At 33.4% G+C, this 22,586-nt stretch overlaps 5 protein-coding genes across 5 annotated transcripts; 4 read left to right on the forward strand and 1 right to left on the reverse strand.

Moving 5' to 3' along the window:
• The first annotated feature begins 413 nt into the window (after positions 1 to 413).
• Positions 414 to 2,669, forward strand: LOC147920754 (uncharacterized). Its single transcript, XM_087501215.1, has 6 exons — positions 414 to 470; positions 585 to 949; positions 1,207 to 1,336; positions 1,439 to 1,726; positions 1,808 to 2,032; positions 2,247 to 2,669. Exons 1-6 carry the CDS (start codon positions 414 to 416, stop codon positions 2,667 to 2,669), a joined length of 1,488 nt encoding a protein of 495 aa, XP_087357341.1.
• A 6,856-nt stretch (positions 2,670 to 9,525) lies between these two features.
• LOC104767990 (uncharacterized) lies at positions 9,526 to 11,605 on the forward strand. Its single transcript, XM_019240942.2, has one exon. The coding sequence runs from the start codon at positions 9,610 to 9,612 to the stop codon at positions 11,533 to 11,535; it is 1,926 nt and encodes a 641-aa protein (XP_019096487.2). The 5' UTR covers positions 9,526 to 9,609; the 3' UTR covers positions 11,536 to 11,605.
• Positions 11,606 to 16,058: 4,453 nt separating this feature from the next.
• Positions 16,059 to 16,502, forward strand: LOC147920755 (uncharacterized). The gene has a single exon (XM_087501216.1). It carries the CDS (start codon positions 16,059 to 16,061, stop codon positions 16,500 to 16,502), a length of 444 nt encoding a protein of 147 aa, XP_087357342.1.
• Positions 16,503 to 17,010: 508 nt separating this feature from the next.
• Positions 17,011 to 19,738, forward strand: LOC104766694 (uncharacterized). Its single transcript, XM_010490632.3, has 5 exons — positions 17,011 to 17,950; positions 18,316 to 18,574; positions 18,704 to 18,811; positions 18,909 to 19,153; positions 19,326 to 19,738. The coding sequence occupies exons 1-5, from the start codon at positions 17,502 to 17,504 to the stop codon at positions 19,429 to 19,431; spliced, it is 1,167 nt and encodes a 388-aa protein (XP_010488934.1). The 5' UTR covers positions 17,011 to 17,501; the 3' UTR covers positions 19,432 to 19,738.
• A 1,265-nt stretch (positions 19,739 to 21,003) lies between these two features.
• Positions 21,004 to 22,224, reverse strand: LOC104766693 (gibberellin-regulated protein 7-like). The gene is made up of 2 exons (XM_010490631.3): positions 22,000 to 22,224; positions 21,004 to 21,490 (listed from the first exon to the last, which is right to left on the reverse strand). The coding sequence occupies exons 1-2, from the start codon at positions 22,076 to 22,078 to the stop codon at positions 21,243 to 21,245; spliced, it is 327 nt and encodes a 108-aa protein (XP_010488933.1). The 5' UTR covers positions 22,079 to 22,224; the 3' UTR covers positions 21,004 to 21,242.
• Positions 22,225 to 22,586: the final 362 nt, after the last annotated feature.

Here is a 22,586-nt window from a genome sequence, read left to right on the forward strand (position 1 = left end):
AATTTGGTATTTTGGCGGTTTATGTTCCCACCACAAATTTACTGAAATTTGAGAATCATTTGGTTTCGCGTTTTTTTTCCCCAAAGTCAAATAATCTGCGATTCATTTGCGACTACTTAGCGACTCAATTTCGTTAATAACTAAGCAAACACTTAAACGATATTTCTTTTCTTCACTCTCACAAACACTTAACATCGATATTTCTTTTTCTTCGTCTTCCCTCTAGGGTTTACTCTCACAAACATCTATCAGTTCTCTCTCAAACAAATCAGAGAAATCTATCCTCAATCCTCCCCTTTCCCTAAATCTTTTTCCTTCTCTAAATCGATTTCTCCTTCTCTCTCAATCTTCAATCGATTTCTCTCAACCCTCACTTTTTCTCTCTCTCAATCGTTTTCCTCTTTCTCGATCTAATGCCTCCTAAGGGTAAGATTTCTTCCAGAGGTCGCAGTGCCAGAACAGCCATCGGTGTCCGAATCTTCACTGCTAACCCTAGATCCTCTTCTCATTCGTCGAATCCTTCTGAACCGACACACTCTGCGACTCAGTCTGGAAGCCATTCACATTAGAGCCGTCCTTCACAGTTTCCGCCAACTACAAATCCAACGCCGATAAGGAGTCCATCGCCGACTACAGATCCACCGTCGAGAAGAATTCCACCGTCGAGGACAAATCCAGAGTCGAGTACACCTCCACCTCCACCGCGGAGGATACTTACCCCGCCTCCGATTCCTCAACAAGTGCCTCTACCTGTTCCTCATCCTCAACCTCAACCGGAGCATGTTCCAGAGGAAGCTAATGGCGAAGAAGAAGAAAACGAAGAGCAGCAAAACCCTAATCCAAATGTCGATTACTACCAAGAACTGTTGGATGGTTTGCTAGCTCTTCCAGGCCGAGAACATCTACCACTCCTGTCTCAGCATCCTATCCCTGGAGTCGAAACGTTATGGTATAAAAACTCTCTCCTTTTGTAAGTTTAGTTTAAATTGTCTTTGCTTTAAGTCTAAACCGCTTTAAGTGTCTATAAGTGTATGTCAAATTTCAAACTCGGTTTTGCAAAAAATAGAAACTGAAACCATGAATGTGTTCACTAGTTTGCGGTAATAGTTTGCGGTTCACTAATTGGTTGTTATTTGATATTCAACAATAGTTTCAATAGGTCATTGGTTCATATTTTCAAGTAGACTTACTCAGTTAATGTAACAGGTTTAACCGGCACAAAGGAAAGCTTTCTCGAGTCATTGCTGGAATCTTAAGGAGAAAGTTTGATGGGCCTTACTACAGTTGGAAGGTTACTCCACAACGCATTCAAGAGCGATACTTCAGGACATTTGCGGTAAGTCAAATTATAGTTTTGACAATGCTTTAAACACTTAACTATATATATATATATATGAATTGGTCAATTTGCTAACTAAACTGTTTTGTGTTATTGTAGCGGAAGTATAATTGGGATATCGGGATTACTGAGCTTGTTAAAGAAGGTTTCTTGAAGATAGCAAACACCATGATGAAAGGCATTGTCAGTCAAGTTAGGAGGAGTGGTGTACAACCACCATGGATTGGTGATAAATTATGGCCTATCATGTGCGAATATTGGAACACCCCTGATGCCATTGAGAGGAGTGAGAATGCTTCACATTGTAGAAACTCGGACCGTGGAGGCCTTGGAGTGCACAAACACTTATCTGGTCAGAAATCATATGTACAAATTCATCAAGAAATGGTAACACTACTCTTTCCATCCACTTCACCTCAAAGTTTTTCTAAAATTTCCATCATTTAATGTGTTTCACTATCATTGTAGGAGGAAGAGCTGGGGCGTCCTGTATCAATGGTCGAAGTGTTTCTTAAAACACACACTCGGCCCGATGGATCATTTGTGGATCAAAAAGCCAAACAAGTTGCTGAGACCTATGAGAAGACCATAGAAGAGAGACAAACTGAAACGGACGATGATGGTCCAGATGGTTCAGAGAGTTCAACACATCGAACTCTTTCCCTTGAAGAAAGAAATGAAATCTTCTTTCAGGTAATTCGTTTATGTTTTTTGTGTGTGATTTTTCTTTGTCAATTTTGGTTTCTTAATGTGAATGATGATTGATGTTGATTCTTAGATTAACAGTATCCTGGTTTTCTTAAAATTGTTTAACTCACTATGCTTAGGAACCTAGAATATTTGATGTTGATTCTGCATTTGGTTTTCTGGTTTGTGCTGATTACCGAATGTTTATCTTTTGGTTTAGTGTACTCAAACAGATACCAAAGGTAACCCATTTGGCCTTGGATCACTTGCTGAGACACTAAGGAAAGGAAAAAGGAAAGAGAGTTATGCGAGCTCTTCTGCAGCAACTCTTGCGGAGCTTCAAGATCAACTTCAGCGCAAGATATCTGAACATGAGTCTGAGAATGCACGACGTGATCAGGAACACCGAGAGTCTCAAGCTGTGATCAACAAGCTTGTCTTCTTCATCTCTGAAAAAATTCCTGAATACTCAGAATTTATGGTTTCTACTCCTGCAGCCTTCCAACCAGCTACGGCGCCTACAACCACTGCACAACCCATCGATAGAGGCACCACACCAGCCTCCAGTCCAGCTGCACAACCCACCGATGGAAGCACAACACCAGATGCCAATTCCCCTACCTCTAATACTTCTTCCAACTAAACTTCTAATTCCCCTTTTCTCTATGTATGAACTTGCTTTTGAATACTGTTTCTTGGATGTTTAGGATGATCTTTTTGTTTAGGATGGTAAGTTTGCTTGTGTGGTACTTTAAATCATCATTCCTTTTGATTATTAGCATTTGAAATTCCGATTTAGGATTGCTAAAACGTATTTGTGACTAAACCAATTAAAAAAATGTGATTATTTAGTGACTAAACCAATTCAAATAATGTGACTATTTAGTGACTAAACCAATTCAAATAATGTTACTATTTTGTGACTAAATCAATTCAAATAATGTGACTATTTTGTGACTAAACCAATTCACAAAGTAGTGGCACAATAGTTACTAAACACGAACTCCTTAGCGACTACAAAAACAGAGTCTTAACATAGTCGCAAATAATAAACGATTAATTTGCGACTCAACTGCTACTAAACTAAAAACAGACTTTGCAACTCTTTTGGGACTAATAGGTCGTCCTTAATCAGTCGCTAAACCCAGACTCTACCGTTAATCCCAAAACGGTCGTAAACATAGGACTGTTATATATAGTCACAAAATTGTCCCTAAGTAGACTTCGTTGCGGTTTAGTCGGAAATGTACAACTACCAACTCTAGTCACAGTTTTGTCGCAAATATACGACTATATAAAAGAGTCCGTAATCAGTTGCAAATAAGCGACCATGTTGCGACCAACATATTTTGCGACCATCAGGAAGAGTCGCGAAGGAGTCGCAAAACCCTTATTTGCGACTAAAGAGCGACTATAGTAGGAGTGGCAAATGACCTGTTTTCTTGTATTGCAAGAAGTTTGATTTTAATTCTTCAAAAAGAAGATAAAAAAAGGTAATTTGTATAGAATAGCCTATGTGCATGTGGATAAAGTGAGATACAGTTTTCACTCAATAGCCACATGAATATTTTTGACAAAAATATCCTTTAATGGGATTGTGATCGTGTATTGTTTAGTTAAGACTCAGTTAGATGAGATTGTATATGACTAGTGAAAGAGAACTAAATGTTTTAAAAAATGTAATTTTAGTATTTTTACCATTTTATATTTTCTAATTTTTCTCTTTTATACTATGACGATAAATTTTTTTTTTTACAGTTAGAGTCTTAATTTTTTTTTGGTCTATCTTTTAAGATCTATTTTACTATTTTTTATTAGATTTACCATGTACGTATACAGTAATAACTAATAATTTATGTGTGCGTACACATTTTATTAATTATTATCTGTATTAACAATTTTTATAACATGTTTGTTTACAAATATACAATAAACATACAATCAAAACATTCAAAATAGTAACTTACAAGAGTACAGTGTATGTGAAAAACAAGATAATATGATCATGATAGGGAAAATAATGTCATTCAATCTTGTTTGAGGCCAAATAAGGAGGGAAGACAAACAATCATACACATATGTATGTACATAGTAAGAACTAATAATTTATGTGTTCATGTGTACGTACACATTTTAATAATTATTATTTGTATTAATAACTATATTATGACCCGGGTATACTGCGGGGCAAATTTTTTTTTGTTTTGTTAATGTACTATTGTAATACTAATTTTGTTAATGTACTTTTTGTTAATTTTAGTGATTTAGTATATAATCCGCGGTATACCGTACAACTATTTTTGTTTAATACAATCTTAATTAAATTAGTTTGATTCGACATATTTTATATTAGTGTTGTTAAAATAGTAAATGAGGATTTAACCCGTATTAAAGTATCATATTAACGATACTTTATTTTTTAGTATTATCAATTTAATCATGTTATGTCATATATAACCCGTCATGTAATATATAATTCGTTTGTGTTATTTTAAAATTTTCATATGTTTAAATAATCATAATTTAAAATTTTTATTTACTTTAGATATATGCAATTTATAAAGTTCTTAAAATTTTATAATTTACTATATGCGATAAATTTACTATATATGTATTTTGAACATACAATTTGTATTAATTGAGTAATATATGTTTGTTTTAAAAAATTCAAATCATGATATATGCAGAAAATATACATTTTTATTAACTTTATGTATTATATGATGATTCATTATATTTAAAATTTAAAATAAAAAAGAGATGATAGGGGAATAAAAATTTTAAAATTTAAAATAAATATTCTAAATATCTATATTTATTGTAGAACATTATATATATGTATAGTTAAAATGATGTCATTCAATCTTGTTTGAGCCCAAATAAGGAGGCAAGACAAACAATCATACATATGTACGTACACAATAATAACTAATAATTTATGTGTTCATATGTACGTACATATTTTAATAATTATTATGGTAACATCCGCGAACCGGAATCTCTGTTTCAGAGGTACATCAGTAGATGTTATGTACTTAAACTAAAAAAATCCATGTAACATGTACGATGTACGAATAGAGTTAATAATGTCACTTACATGACTTTGCACCACCAGATTCTCAAAAGCAGCAAAAAAACTTATTGTATGCTTTACAAATTCCAAAAAGCTTGCAAATCTTTAATATGTTTTTCAAACCATATCACAAATGAATTAAAAAAATTTAAATATGTTTTACAGGAATTTGGAGAAATTTTGCTTCATCTAGCTATAGTATTGAATTTTAACTCTCTTTTCCATCTTTGTTAATTATATTTCCGAAATAGGTAAATATATGGTATCTAATCAAATGATATATTCATGTATAGAAAAAAAAATACAAGTTTATTACAGTACCAAAAATTAAATTTATTTAGAGTTATTTTTGTAAGAAACTGATGTAATTGTGACCTATTTTCATTTTTTTATTATTTGTAAAACTAAATAATGAATGAAATTTTACTGTTTATTGAGATAAATACCTTAATTACACAGTTAAACGTTTGTGTTTTTGTTTGTTTCTCCCTCCCAATTTTGTGTTATTATGATCTATCACTACAAATATTTTTACCTTCTTCAAACTAACATTAAGCCACTGTCTCAATCCCATGGCATACTTCTCAACTAATCTACAACCTTCGTACACTTGTAGAAAGAAACAGTCGTAACTAAGGGTGTCAAAATGAGCCAGCTTGCTCGGCTCGGCTTGACTCAATTCATGATAAACTCATATAATTTATGAGCTACCTCAACTCAGCTTATTTATTATATGAGCTAATAACAACAATTCAAAACTTTTAAAAAAAACAAAAAAAAATCTAATAACATAATACAGATGTAACGCCCGTGAACCAAAATCCCGGTTTGGGATGTGTATCGATCGATGCAGATTGTGCATCGGCGATGCAAGGTCTGTTTTTGCGGGACGACTTAAGTGAAACGCACGGGTTGACGCGTTTTGGGTTTTGGGAACCTAAGGCTCGTGTATTTAAGTGGAAACTCAATGTTCTTGTAGGGGTTCAGTCACTTTTCGTCCCTACAGCTTTAAAAGTTCCATAAAGTATTTCCTATGAGTTTCGGTGACGTTTCTTTCCTGTTTATGAGAGATCTGTCTGTGGGAGTGGATATCTGAGGCCGAGGACGAGAGAGGAGCTTGCTAGGAGGTTATTTCGTGTGTTTTAGATTCAGATTCGTCATTCTCAAAGGTGAGTGCGTCACCATGACTGATCTAAGCGATTAGATACTTGTTTTGTGTTATTTTGGTTGTTAAATGCTTATGTGCTCATGAGTGAGTGTTTGTCATGAGTTTTGTGGACTTTGGAGGATGTTTATGGCTTCACCTAGCCAAGAGGAGTCGAGGAAGATCGATTTGCGGTGATGCTCCGCGTGACTGCATCGATCGATGCAAGGAGTGCATCGGTTAATGCATATAGGGATTTGGAAGAATTGCATTGGTCAATGCAAGGTGTGCATCGGTTGATGCAAGGATGGTCCATTGGTCGACGCAAGTGCGCAGAGTCGATGCGTGTGTTCAGAGTTGTCTGGTTTACTTGTTTTTTTTTGTGGATTGCTTGTGTTTGTCTTTTCACTTATGTGTATAGCCCAATAGATGGGAGGATCGCCTCATAAAGTATTTATGATAATACTCAAGTATCTCATTTGTGTTGTGGTGCAGGTAAAGGCAAAGTGTGATTGTAAAATCAAGGCGATGAAGAGCAGGATGTTCTAGAGGCTCAGATGTTTTGTTCTATATTGTTGATAGGAATGTAGTGATCTAGAACGATTGTTTAGGTTGTCGGTTCCTTGTTCTATGACTTGGTTCATATTATTGGCATTGTTGGATGAATGTTATTGTTTTATTCGTTATTGATTATTTAATTTATTGGTTTAATGTTGATTATTTCTTCTGTTTGGTTTGAATGTGGTTAGGTTGTTAGTGAGTAATCAACCCAAATTAAAACAAAAAATGGTCAGGTCGTTTCAGCAAAAGTCAAATATTGAAAATAAATCCAAATAAAATTAGCTTCAATTCTTAAATATTAAAATAAAACCGACTACTAAAACTTAAGCTAAAATTAATTAAAAATAATAATGCGATCAAAAACTATTTTGTGTCTATTTTTGTTTAATTTAATGGAAAATATATATATATGCTACAATTTTTCTATATATTTACAATATATATATATATATATTATTTTAGTTGTTAAAAATTGTCAAGCTCATGAGCTAGCTCATGTTCATTAAAGCTCTCTCATATAACTCGTGATCTAAATTAAGCTCGATCATATAACTCATTCATTAGCTTATCCATAAAAATAGAGCTCGCGCGCATGAAAAATTGAGTTGAACTAAGCCTGCTCGTGAGCTAATTGCTCATTTTGATACTCCTAATCGTAACTAGGCTTTTTACGGATATCTCTACTTATACTAATGACATCTATACTAATAAAAAGTTGAAGCTATAAAACCTCTAAGGATATCCAAATGAGATTTAAAATAACTAATCGGAATTAGACATCTTACTAATTAATATTTTGAAAATATAGTAGTTTTAAATATTATTAAGATGTTTAAAAAAAAAACTTAAATCAATATAAATATGTACAATATCCCACATCGGCTAGAAAAGTTTAGACAATGATCATAACCAATATAAATAAAATTAATATGTTTCCAATTACGAATGAGCATGAAAGCTTGATTTAGCAAGCATCCAAATTGAACGGTTTAATCCGATGTTTTATTTGAGCAAATAAAACTTTTAAAAAGTTTCATAATATTATAATATTTAAATTTTAAAATAGTTTAAATAAAATATTAAAAATATTGAAACTTTAAAAGTTTTAAAATATCATAATTTTTCAGTTTTTAAAAATTGAAAATATTACAAATATTGAAACATCAAGAAAGTTTAAATATTATAATATTTAAACTTTATAGAATGTTTTAAAATATTATAAATATTTAAACTCTATAGATAGTTTAAACTACTATAAAAATTTAAACTCTATAGATAGTTTAAAATACTATAAATATTTAACCTCTATAAAATTTTAAGTATCATTATTGGTTTGAGAAGTTTCAGTACGTGTGGATCTAAAACCGAGTGTATGAGTAAAAGTATCAATCAATAACTAAGTACATGTGGTGGTTATGTTGGTTTTCATGAATTGCACAAATGTTACAAGAAAAGAGGCAACGATTTTTTTCTTGGACTTTGTTGGGAATAAGTTGCATGTAATTTAAAACAAAAAGTAAGTTGTGTGGTATTCTTAAAAAAATGTTTTGAATGATTATTGACAATAAAGATGACAACCATCATGCAAAATATCATGCAAAATTGATAAAGAAAAAGCGGACAATGAAAGTAACGATGACAACTATCATGCAAATTTGACAATGAAGATGAAGAGAAAGAATATGAAGAGTAAATGAAAAACACAAAGACATAAATGGTGGCATTCAATTGAATGTGAGAAAACAAAATTGGTTTATGATTCTTTTGATTAGATTTGATTTTTAAACACAATTGATTTTTATATTTTTTTTAATTGTGTATTTGAAATAAAATGATTGCTTTAATAGTAATTTAAAGTTTTTATAAGATAATATTTCATAATTACTATCAATTGTATATAATTTAATCTGAATATATCAAATAAACTCACGCGTAACGTGGGTTCAAAACTTAGTATTGTAAAAAAGAAATTCAGTAATTATTTTTTTTTAAATCACTCTTTCAGAAACAGAAAAAAATATCAGTAAAACAATATCATGTAATTAGTTTTTTCGGTTAGTAACTTAATTATAAGTTTTGTTTGGTTATTTATGCCAATAAAAATATATGGTATGGAACAAAATAGATTTAAGGGCATCTCGAACTCTACTCTATTTTAGAGTCAAAACTCTATTATAGGCAACATATGCTCCAGATTACTTTATATATAGAGGAACTCTATTTTCACCTCTATTTTTTTACACTAATTCAATAACTCAATATTCTATTTTTGAGTTATTCTATTTTAGAGAAAAAAATAGAAATATACATTAGAGATAGTCTAAAATAACTAATAAAAAAATTTAAGAGAAATATTATAATTTATAAAAACTACTAAAAATATTTTAATAAGATATCTCCTATAAAGTTTCAAATTTCTTTCAATCAATGAAAATGATTTCTTGCAAATTTGATATTTGAACATACCGTGGAAAATTTAACTTCGACATAGATTATAACTGTTTTAAAAATATGTGTATTCTGGCATGAGGTACGAGGAGCTAGTCTCGGTAAGGTCAATAGCTCTCGGTAATACCGCTAGTTATCTTGGTAACGTCGGTAAGTATCGGTAAGACCAATTGGATAATATGAAAATATTATAAGACCTGACAACAATGCACGGGTCACATGGTTCATGTTTTGAACTCAAACACAAAATTCAAATACCAAGTATGAGAAAAAAAAAAAAAAAATACAAACTTCTGCATTTTGATATTCGATTATTCAACTTAACCAAAGAAAAATCAAGCTGATTCCAGACCCACTATGGATCAAAAAAGTCATAGAGTCAAGATTCCTTGCAATCATCCGTTAAGAGTCGTAGAATTGAAGTATGCCAAAGAGTTTCAAATTCGGTCATTGGCAAATCGATCACACGAATGCGATGGATGCGGTAAAGTATCTGGCTTTGGCTATTACTGTTCAAGCTGCGAGTTTGGGGCACATGAAGAATGCATCGACTTCCCAGACATCGTCAACTTCATCTGCCACTCTAGACATCCTCTCGAGAAAGTCTTGGCCGAGACAGTTGACTATAACGTTGACGTATGTAATTTTTGTGATGAGGAACTTGGTGATCAGATATATCATTGTTTCTTATGTAACTTTAGTATAGATTTGTACTGTTCGATAGTTCAGCCACCGCGTACTATATATCAACCGAAGAGCCACCACCATGAATTCACCCTTCTAGCGAGAAAGGTCTCATTCACTTGTAATGCATGTGGGATGATTGGTGACCGTAATCCTTACATTTGTATTGAATGTGATTTCATGCTGCACAGAGATTGTGTCGATCTGCCCCGAGTCATGAACATCAATCGTCACGAATGCCGCATCAGTCGCTCGTATCGTCTTAGTCCCGGGGATTGGGAATGTGGAGTTTGTCGCAAAAGGGTAGATTGGACATTTGGAGCTTTCTCTTGCTTGTATTGTAGGAAATATGTTGTACATTCAAAGTGTGCGACAAGAGAAGATGTGTGGGATGGAGAGGAACTTGAAGATAAGCCGAAAGATAAAGAAATTGAACGTTCTTACAAATACATCAATAGCAACCACGAAATCATTCATTTCAGTCATGAACATAATCTCTTCGATAATGCTGGTTTTGATGCGGCTGATTTTGAAAAGGTGTGCGACGCTTGCGTCATTCCCATCAATTCTGATCCATTCTTCAAATGCGTGCAATGTGAGTTCTCCATTCATCAAATATGTTCTAGACTTCCTCGTATGAAACGAAATATCTTTCACAGCCACAAGCTTAGTCTACTGGTTGATGATAAGGCGGATAAGCCTTTCAAATGTACGTATTGTCTTCAACATTTTGATGGCTTCAGGTACTATTGTCAGTCTCACTATTGTAAAAAGAGTGGGTTTCTATTAGATTTGAGGTGCAGTACCATTTGCGAGCCTTTTCATCATGAATTGCATCCCCATCCCTTGTACCGCACGTCGAGAGAGCATAAGATGTGTGGAGCATGTGGTGAAGAGTCAAAGTATGTCTTGAGCTGTACTGTTTGCGAGTTTGCTCTAGGCATGGAGTGTGCCACGTTACCAAGAAAAGTGAAACATAGATGCGACGATCATTCTTTATCTTTGAATCATGGCGCTGGAAACTCGAGCGGTCAGTTGTGGTGTGATATTTGTGAGGGAAAGACAGATCCAAATGTATGGTTTTATGGTTGTGATGATTGTGGGGTCACACTCCATATCAAGTGTGTACTTGGAGACATGTATCACTTCAAGCCAGGGAAAGAGTACTTGGGAGGTGAACTTGTTCCAAATACTGGTATGCTTAGACCTTTATGCATAGTTTGCCAAAACCGATGCATGTTCCCTCAGTTTCTTAAGGCTACTTCCGAGTCAGATTCAACTATTGTATACGCTTGTTCGATGGAATGTGCAGACAGCTACAAGTGGCGTTTAGAAGTTAGGTTAGGCAACGTGCCTACGTACAGAAAAGGGCCAAGCCGTGAAACGCACACAAAACTCCTATTTTCAGAAATGATAAGCTATATGAGATCGACGTATCAACGTATCTTACCTTTACTTCATATCTTTTTATATCTCTGTCTTTTCTTTTTCTTCCGCTTTGTTTTTTCATTTGATTTTCTGCTATATTTTTTCATTTGGTTCGGGATATTTTTTTTGTTTCTACTTTCTATTGCCATTTTATTGGAATTATTTGCGTGATTGCTTCCATGTAATGCACTTTTATAATTTGGTTATGATGATAACAGTAATACAGGAAAGAGCTTTCATTTTTTGTTCCTTTAATTTGGTGTCGAGTTCAAATCAATTGAACTATAAGAAACTGTTAGTGTGTGCGACTTATTTATCCTTAGCCACCGCTGCATTTTTTAATAGAAGCATTATTTTCTTTCCTAGGAAAAAAAATAACAAAAGAAAGAAGTACCAGTAACGTTTTTATTTGATTTGATTGAATTTAAAATGAGAATGTATGGGTGTTAAGTGTAAAGAACATAGTGAACCTTCTTGAAAGCGAATCAATTCGAACAGCTTCTCTTTGTTTAAGAAAATTTAATGTTTTGTTTAGTGTTCATCAATATTCTCTTGAAGCTACAAACTGTCAAACACCATCGTATCGTATGTGTGAAATTATTTCCTAGGAGATTGCTCAAGTTATTCAAATTGTTTAAAGTTCCAGGAACAAGAAATTATCAGTTTTGTGTTTTATAGACATTTGTATATCTTTATACTATAGGATTTAGTTTACATTGTTTTTGGATATTTTTTTTGTAATATTTTTTTTGATCATCAGCATCTTTTTTTTTATCTCAAAAAGACCATATCTTATTAAGCCGGTTCAAATAAGATAGCTTCATAAGCTAACCATTCCGGAACCTGCGAACTTACATAGGAAAAGAAAGATCCTCGTGTTCAAGCCGCTTTTGCAAGACGGTCGACACGGACATTGTTCAATCTAGGTATACATCCAATAGAAAACCTTCTTGATAAGACTGAAAAGAATCTAATTCCAAAGCAAACGCTGGCCAATCTTTTAACTCATCTATGACACTTAAAATCTCTTGACAATCTGTCTCAAAATGAACCATATCATATCCCATAGAGAGAGCACTTTCCATGGCCCAACATAAAGCCTCTAGTTCTGCATGAAGAGGTGATAACAAACAGGGCTAGGGCATTGCTCTTAGGCCCCAGATAGGATGCTCGAAGCCAGACAAAAAAAAACCAATACATGTAGTTGTGTCGTTTTTTTTGTAATTTTGGAGATTGTTAGTTAAAACAATATTAATTAAATAAAAATATTATGTGAGATTTGAGATATGAGGGTTAGTAAAATGTGTATCTTTCTATTTATAAGAGAAATTGTAGTTAAGAGCATATGGGAAATTTATTATTTAATTGGATAAATGCACTAATTTTTATATCAATTAGATAAATGTAATTTATATTTTCTTCGGTTTTTTACTTGTCATTTAAGGTTTTCTCACACAAATAAAAAAAACTATTAAATTATCTTACTCTTTATTAATATATTTTATAAATATTTCAGTGGTCAAAATTTTAAAACAATAGGGAGAAAACTGGAATATTCACAAAACATTTTCATTGAATACCTAAAACGACAACTAAATTAAAACATAGGGAGTATTTCATTGTTATAGGAGTCACATAAACTTTGTGAGAGTTATAGAATATAATATATTTTCTTATATATGAAATATTTCTAAATACTATTATTAACCATTCATTGCATTACTGTAAATATTATGAAAATTACAAAAATGAGAGTTAATTAGTACAACATATGGGATTGATTAGACAGAATAGAAAAGTTAATAAAAATACATTTATTGTCTATTGTTTTAAATATATATTCAAGAGTTATATATTATAAATATAGATCTATGAACGGGCATCTTAGCTAATCAAATCATGAATTAAATATATATTCACTTCTCTCTTTAAACAGAAATATATACAGTTATCTCTTTATCAAAAAAATATATTCAATTCTCATTTAGTTATTTAGATATTATATATAAAACATACTTTAGTTTAATATTTTAAAATGATTGCATAAATCATCAAAAGATGAACAATACTAAAGTAATTTACATTTTTGGAAAAAATATTCAAGATGATTATGTTCATAATTTATTCTGAAATTCCTAATATGAAAACTTATAAATTTTATGTAATTCAAAAATAGCATGACGTTTGAAAGAATAACTGTGAATCGAACCAAGTAATTATAGAATTAGATCAAAACCATCTCACAATCTTACGTGATTTTCCAGAAAGTAAACTCAAAATTTTAATTTTATGTAAACAATTTTTTGAAAATTTAAACTAATTTACTTAAATAATACCTACCCACCATCTTACTTAAATTTGATTCTGTTTGTGCTCGTGAAATTATATAAGATTCAAACACAAAAGTAAACACAAGAATTCAAACCTATAAATTTCATTTAATGTTGGTATAGTTCCGAGATGAAATCAACCACAGACTGATATAAGGTGGCTTTAGAATTTTGGGGGCTGCATATGTTTCTGATTAAAGAAGGGAGAAAGGAAATGTAGATGTTTTTTTTTGGTTTTATGGGCTTGTAGTTAATTAGGTCTAAACTATAGTTAATTAGATCCAAACAAAAAAATAAAGGTGTCAAAAATATAGTAAGCCAAATGTCATCTCTTTAGCAAAAGTTGAGAAAAACATTCTCATATTATATAAGATTTGGTATCTATATAAGGAAACAATAATCAACTTTTTTTTACTATTGATTTATTTGCATATACATAACTTTGACAGCATTCATTTTTTTTTAGTGCAACCAAGAATTTTCATTACTTAAAAACTCAAAAGATAGGAGTTCATACAAACCAAAGCTAAAAAATAACATAGATAATAAAAGATAGTGGTTCCATGAGTTTTTCAAATGAATAGTATCTGAAAAATCTTGTGGGACCATAACAGATTCGACCATAAAAACCGGACTTCAAGAAATCCTTGACCAAACTGTGATCATAGACGGTTTGCCATAATATGCATCTGAGCATGATATAATTTGATTATGATGATAACATTCTAAAACATCATTTTCATATGCATTGTTTATAAATTGATAAATGGAACAATCTATTGAGATTGCTAAAAATTATATTGAGGAAAAGTTTTTGTTTTGGAGGGTGGATTTTAAAAGATAGCAGCAAAAGATATTGTTTTATCTCAAAACATTGAACTTGGCATAATGTTTGACTTCAATAACGACATAAATTACCTGTTAAAAATGACATTACGTACTAATGAAATCAGCATCAAAAGCATAGACACAAAAACTCGTATAAAGTTATTCTTCGAGGGGGGTATTCAACTTGTTTTGATAAGGATTTTGGAAGATTTTAATATTTTAGAATTTTGTAAGATTTAGGAGATGTTTAGGAGATTTGATTGTGTTTTAGATTTTTTATATATTTTTTTTTTTAGAAAATGAGATGTAATTGTATGAGATTCTATGAGATTTTATTACTAAATTTTGTGTGATTTTGAAATATTTTGCTATAGATTTTTATTAATCGCTTATTTGTGAAGAACTTTCTATCTAGACCAGAACAAAAACAAAAACAAAAACAGAGTAATTAAGATAAAAAGCTGCACGGTCACTGTTTTTTGTGTTGCCGAGTCTTTTACGTTCATCATGGCTTCCACCTTCCAGCTTCAGCATGTTTTTTCTTGCACAGACTGCAAATTGCAGTACATGAGAGATTTTCAAATTAGAGGGAGAAAAGAGAGAGAGCTTACTGATTGTGATGATGGTTTCTATGGCTGAAAAGAGAGAGAATAGAGATGGTGATGGTTTGTTTCTTTACAATAGCTAAGAACAGAGAAAACAACTCACAAAAAGAGAGAGATAAGAAAGTTTTGAGACGAATTCAGGGATGCCAAAGCCACGAGGTGCAAAGCCAGCAATGTCAAAGGCAAGAGTGAAAGGAAACAAGAGAAGCTTGATTGGACTGAGAATCGCGAACTGTGCTAAACGACCTGGTCCTCTCGACATTGGAAACGAAGAAGAAGAAGATAAGGAGCTTTTCTCGCTCTCTGGTTTTGGATTAGACGAAATCCTTCGAAATTCTATGTTAAAGGGTATGATTTTGAGAACATTATTTTTCAACTAAAAAGAAGAAAAAAAGTCTCTTAAAATCATTCAAATTAGCATTCTAAAAAAAGTTGTGATATTTTGAATAATAAGAGATTTAAAAAAAATCCTTTAAAATATTAAGTGCAATACCTCCCTCTCTTCATGTACGCTGTTTATCAAATATTTTAAAACGTCAATCGGTAATCAAAGCTTTTTTTTAACGTGACCTAGATTTGTAAATGTTGGTATAGGTTATGGATCTAACTCCCTCAAACATCTCATGCTTATATCTGTATTGCAATAGGAGTAAGGAACATCAAAACTAGAACAAATATTGTGGCTGTGATGTGTTCGCCCTAGTTTTCTCTCAGGCACGAAACCCAAGGAGCCGTTCCTTCCACAAAATGAGCTTCTTCCACCAGCGATGTTTCTCCGGCAATCTCCCCTCCTGATCTTTTCGCTTTGCTAAGGTGGGATCTCTCTCTGGTGGATCTCCTCTTCCGGTAACGTAACCATTTTCCAGTGAGTTATTCACAGTAGATGACTTCCTTGATTCTGTCGATTTCGAGCCACTCTCGTCACTTACCGATGTCTTCGATCGCCTTCCTCGTTTTGAGGCCCCCTCTTGCACCACCGCCGGAGCCTCCTACTCCGCCGACTCCACCTGAACCACCGGATCCACCTGACCTTCAGATCTGCTTCTCCTTTGGTGATTCTCTTGCCCAGCTGCTGAGTCCCTCTTCCTTCAGAGTGTGTGACACGTTCGCCGTTCCTCTTTCCTCCGCACCTTGTCTTCCGTCGCCGGCTGACGCCCTCATCTTACCTCACCAGATGTTCCCTCAGGTATGCTCTTACTCTTTGCCCTCTAAATCTTCTTCTGAGATGGGAAGGTATTGGATGTTGGTTGAGTTTGTGGCTCTGTTTTTGTGGAATTTGGATGAAGTTACGGGCTTAGATACTGTTGTGTCTACTTTAGTGCTCTCTTGCAGCACCCTTATTGCTTTGATGCAATCATTTCTATCTATGTCATAGCGTTTGTAGCCCTTCCGGCTATTATAGATGCGATCTATCAAGAAACTGTTGAGATTGCACTCTTTTGTTGGTCTCTTATGTTCTCTTCCTATGATTTGTATCTTATCTATCCCTTGTTTACCCACCCTTTGATGGTGTTTTTTTGGCATCTGTTGCCTTTATTTCCTTTGCTTTGGATATATTTCCTCTCCTGCTAGAGGTTGACACTCTTTATTGTAATGAAAATGAAATGTTTGACCAAAAAAAAAAAAAAAAACTATAACAAATAATTTTACAGTTAGGGAGTGTTATCTTATTTGTCGCTCAACCAACTAGAACAACTTACTAGAAAAATAAAAGATCTGAATGTTTTGGTACTCCATTGTTACAGTCAAAAACAAATATGTTTTAAAGTTTTAATTCGAAAATATAAACATAGCAACAACAACAACAAAAACTAGGTTTTGCTGAAAATTTCAATGAATCGCTGAAATTGTTATTTACCGTCGTAAGAGTGTATTTTTCGGTTGATAGTTTTAAAATTTGGTAAGAAACGTCGAAAGAAAATTTTTGTTTTATAAAACCAAATCAAACAGATTCCATAAGGTTACATCCATATACAAACCTATATATGTTCAAAAAAAAAAAATACAATCCTTTTTTTTTTTTACTTTCAGTTGACATCGGTCCCAAGTTTTCAATTTTGAACAACTTCAAGCTGTTCCTGCTTCATTTCTAAATAGAAATTACTACAGCAACCATTTAACCGGACATGGACTGACAAAACCGCGATCCCACAGGTTCACCAATGGACCAGCAGCTGGCACTACACTAAACCGGTCAGGACCAAACCGTGTCCGTTGACGATGTTGTTTTTATCGTATTCATCGTTTTTGTCACGTTCCGGTTAGTTTTGTGGCTGACGATAAAACAGAGAGTTCAAAATAGGAATTAGGGTTTGTTTTGATGCTAAGAGGAAGAGGAAGAAGAAGAAGATAAATTCGTACAATTCCGCCATTAATGGCGACAACGACTATATCTTCCTTCTCTCTTTCTCTTCCTCAACTTGTCCGTAAACCCACAAAGCCTCTTCCTTTCATCTTCCTTCTACCTCGATTCAATCGGAGATTCCGAGCTCTCACAACTATCACTGCTTCTTCCGCAACTTCTTCGAACAGTTTCAGTAGTAATCGTGGCGACGATGGCTTCTCTCTCGACGACTTCACTGTCCATTCTGATTCTCGATCACCTAATCCTTCCAAAAAATGTGTCCTTTCTGATCTTATCCAAGAGATTGAACCATTAGATGTGAGTTTGATTCAGAAGGATGTTCCAGTGACTACTTTGGATGCAATGAAAAGAACAATCTCAGGCATGTTGGGGCTTCTTCCATCTGATAGGTTTCAGGTTCATATTGAGTCGCTTTGGGAACCTTTGTCTAAGCTTTTGGTTTCATCTATGATGACTGGGTATGTTCTCATCAATACTATTTCATTTGTAATTTAAGTTTCAACTCTGTTTTGTTTCTATTAGTTGTGGACTACAATGGGTTTAAGAGCTAGGATTAGAGGATATGTTCTCTTTGAACATTGTGATGTTTGTTCTCGCATAGTGTACGGTTTGTTGTAGCGCTGAATCTACGCAGCCTGTTTCGAATTGAATTAGATTGTGTTTCTGCTTTTATGATATCACATTTGCAGCTTGACTGGGTGTGGTAATACCAAATTAGCTTTATAAGTACATAGTAGTGGTATCTTGTATGTTGTAGGGATTGTCTCTTCGAATGAGAGAGTACGAGAGTACATTTTTCTGATGTTTTGATACACATCTGCAGGTATACGTTACGGAATGCTGAGTATCGGCTTTTTCTTGAAAAGAATCTTGATATGCATGGAGAAGACTTGGAAAGCCACACACCGGAACATACTGAATACGATTTGAAAGGGACTGATGAGAATGATGTTTCATCCACTAGGGATAGCTTAACTCAGAGCCTTACTGAAATGATTGATGAAGAAGGTTTGGGCAGAGTATCTTCTGAAGCTCAAGAATACATCTTCCGTTTACAGTCGCAATTGTCTTCTGTGAAAAAGGTACAGTTTCTAATGTAGTCATTTTTTTTCTATTCAACATGATGGTAAATGAGTTGTCGCAGATATGTCACTTTCTTCACTAGGAACTTTTCTTGTTTGGTTTTGATCTCACTGGTCACTGCGTTATAGGAATTACAAGAAGTGAGGCGAAAAAACGCTGCCCTTCAAATGCAACAATTTGTTGGCGAAGAGAAGAATGATTTGCTGGACTACTTAAGATCTTTGCAACCTGAGAAGGTTTGTGCAAAACTCTTTGAAGCCATGTTTGAACTTTTTGAGATATATTTGCTTCTCTTTCTGGTTCTCTCTGACCCCTAAACATTATTTCAAACAGGTAGCTGAGTTGTCAGAACCTGCGGCTCCCGAGGTGAAAGAGACAATTCATTCTGTTGTTCATGGTCTTTTGGCAACCCTATCACCGAAGATGCACTCCAAGTTCCCAGCATCAGAAGTCCCACCTACTGAAACGGTAAAAGCAAAAAGTGATGAAGATTGTGCTGAACTTGTAGAGAACACATCGTTGCAGTTTCAGCCTCTTATCTCACTGACTCGAGACTACCTTGCTCGTCTCCTTTTCTGGTTAGAACTGCCTTGCTCACTCTCTCAGTCCCTTGCTACGCTTTACATGGATTTCATATATATAACTAAATCCATTGATGCACAAATAAATCCTCTCAAAAGAAACTTTATAGTGTTCTTGTTTTTCTTTTCATAGACATCTTATACAATGGTGTCTGCTTTCTATTAAAAGGTCCATGCTGTTGGGACATTATCTCAGAGGTTTGGAATATCGAATGGAACTGATGGAGGTTCTTTCTTTGACGTGCGATGCAAATGGAACTGAGAATGTTGCTTGAAGCTATCTTCATATATCCCGACATTGTCTTACATGGATATCACCGGCCTTGACATTCTTAAACCAACAAAGCGTGCAAGTGACTAGGAGACAGGCCAGCCTTCGGGCTTTAGCTCTTGCACATACATGCAACTTGGAGTTGGCCTGAAAATCATGTGCGAGGTAAAGTGTAACATAAGAAAATTACTTCTGCTAAAATTATTTTTCGTATTGCAGTATGTGTGATTGGACCTCCAAAGCAATAAAGCTAAGTGTAATTGTAATTGGGAATATACTCGTTTGGTCATTAAGTATAGTTCGTCCTGCAATTTTTGGCTCAGAAATAGGAGTGTCAAGTGGGTTCATTTGACCTGGCCCTTCTGCACTTGGCTCAACAGGTTACCTTCGTTTATTTTTTCGCCGGTTTTTGAATGCAGGAGCCCATAAACGAAACCCACCATTTCCTTTAGATAAACATGATTTTTCAAACTAGAACCTAGAGTTTCCAATTTTCATGAAGTGTACAATTTTGTGTATTTTGAATAAATCGTTGGAAGAAAACAGCCGTCTGGTGTTGTCAGTTGTGTTAGAGAACATAGTGTACCTTCTTGTTGACAAATTTGAGAACATAGTGTACATCTCTATCTTTGTTTAGGACCTTTGGAGCTTTGTTTAATACCTTTGGAGCTTTGTTTAGGGTTCTCACTTGCAGCACAAGGGTTTACTTCGATCAGCATACATTTGTGACTTCTTCAGTTTTAATAGAATTTTCACCATCGATGGTTGATTAATCTCCTCTCTAATCTCTTAAAGGTTTGTACTATCATAAACCTTCTAGCCTGGATACTTAATCTGCAAATAACCAAAATCATGACACTTGAAACACATTTTAACTCCATAAGCAGTTCTCGACTACTTGAAAAGTTTCATGAATGTAGGATTAGAGACTGGCGGCTACTCTCCACACTCACATTGCAACTGGACTATATCAAACTTCCTTGTATACTTTTAGAGAAATAGGTGATCTTGTTATTACGTGTGAACTCTATTTTTTAAGTTGAAGCCATCAAGCATGAATCTCTTATTCCTAAGACTTTCAGCTTCTCCTAATACTATAAAAAGGTTTAACATTAAATTCCTGACACTTAATTAGAACCCACAAATATACTTTTAATAAACGAATTCTGATAAATAGTTACCTAACTAAGTTATTTATAGAAATTGGTTCTTTGATATGCCCAAAATTATTGTAGAGAAAAAAGAAAAAAAAAAAAACACAGACAAGGAAGTAGTTGAAGCACGTGGTGAACCTAACACGTTACTCAGTCTTTTAAGAACATCGTAAAAGTTGTCTCTAGTCTCAGCCCCATCATAATTATTTACCAAACACGTATCTTCTTTTCTCTATCTTCCTAGTCCTCATAGAACCATCTCATTCGTTGTACAATACAAACTTTTAGATAGAAAATTATTTATTTAGAATTAAAAAGTTCTCTTTAACATTTTTATATTATATTCTTCACTAACATGATCACTTGGCAAATAATTTTAACATTTTTCATTAATTTAAACTTACTACAAAAGAACAAAGAAATTTTTGTTAAAGCTATGAAAAATATTCTTTAGAAAGCAACATTTTAAATAACATGTCTATCATGAGATAGCTTTGATTGTTGTGATAAATATATAATTCCACATTATAATCACTAAAACCAAATTAACACAAGAAAAAAAACATTAAAAATAACTCATATGCAAAGATCCATTTATTTTCACTGGATCTTTCAGATTATTTATTTAATTAAAAATTTGGTTGGAATTAAAGAAGTAGAATCAGGGACATTTAGGAGTGCCTTTGTTAGTGAGCTTGTCACGATAGCAAGGACATTCATGCTTGTTCCCATAAGTGCCGGAAGGAACACACTGACAGTCTTTGCAACATATCCCACAATACTTCAAACACCGATCTTTCAACCCCGCTTCTTTGCATCTCGCTTCACACTTCTGTCCACACCATGTCTCTAATGCCGGTCCACCTTTGATCTGAGGCGCCGGGGCTGCTGCGCCACTACCAAAAGCATCTACAAGATCCACACAAGATCATTTTTAAAAGTAGTACATATAATATCTAGATTTGTAATTTTGTATCTATCATTGTTTTAAAAATTAAACTACTTCACTCTACCAAAAATGTCCTAAGGGTTATGATTATGAGAATGAATATAATTGTTTCTAGTACAACAAACATCAAAGAGCAACATCTCATCACTTATCAATGTAAAAGGATCTAGATGATCCACTAATGGATATTGTGGATCTTCATCTTCTAGATCCTTCTACACCACCATCGCAAGAAACTGTTCATCCCAAATTTGTGTACATATATGATTGTTTTTTTATCATATAACAATGAACTTTTGTATTTCATTTGCATGTTATGTATGATGTTCTAGTTATATGATAAAAACACAGAGAGAAGAAAAACATAAAGAAACATTATGACCTAAACCGATTACACTAAATATGTCATAATTAATTTTAAGAAAAGAAAAACACAGAGAGAAGAGTCTTGAATTGATTTATAACAAACCTGAGACAGTAGCAGAAGCAAGAGATGAAGTGACTAGAAGAAGTGAAGCTAGAACCAAGATGGAGACAATTATCTTCATGTTTTTTTTCTTTGCCTTTCTTTAATTGTCGTGATGATGGTTAGTTTCTATCCAAGTATCAAGTTTCTATTGTTCTAGTGGTCTCTCTATTGCCCTTTTATAGGCAAAGCTACCAAATTCTTCATTTATTTTTTTAAATAGAAATCAAGTATCATACCTTTAATTATGTTTTAGTACTATTAAATAAAATCAACTCGTTCAGTTATTGCTATTTAGTTTTTGTCTAAGAATACCGTACGAAAATTCACACTACTCCTTACAATCATTTTACATTTTTATGTATTCATTATTCATAATAATAATTACATAGTTTTAATCTGTCACAACAACACTGAGCAAAAAGAAATGTCGTTTTGATTTGTTATAATTATAAATCAATATACTAGCATTGCATCTGTACTTTACAAATGAAAAGAATACATTCCGAATGTTATCTATTAAAAACAAAGTAAGTAAGATACAGACTGTATTGCGAGTTAAATAATGATTCTTTCTTATAAATTACAGA

This window comes from Camelina sativa, chromosome 19, assembly GCF_030686135.1.
Source record: "Camelina sativa cultivar CO46 ecotype springtype chromosome 19, ASM3068613v1".
Lineage (NCBI taxonomy): Eukaryota > Viridiplantae > Streptophyta > Magnoliopsida > Brassicales > Brassicaceae > Camelina > Camelina sativa.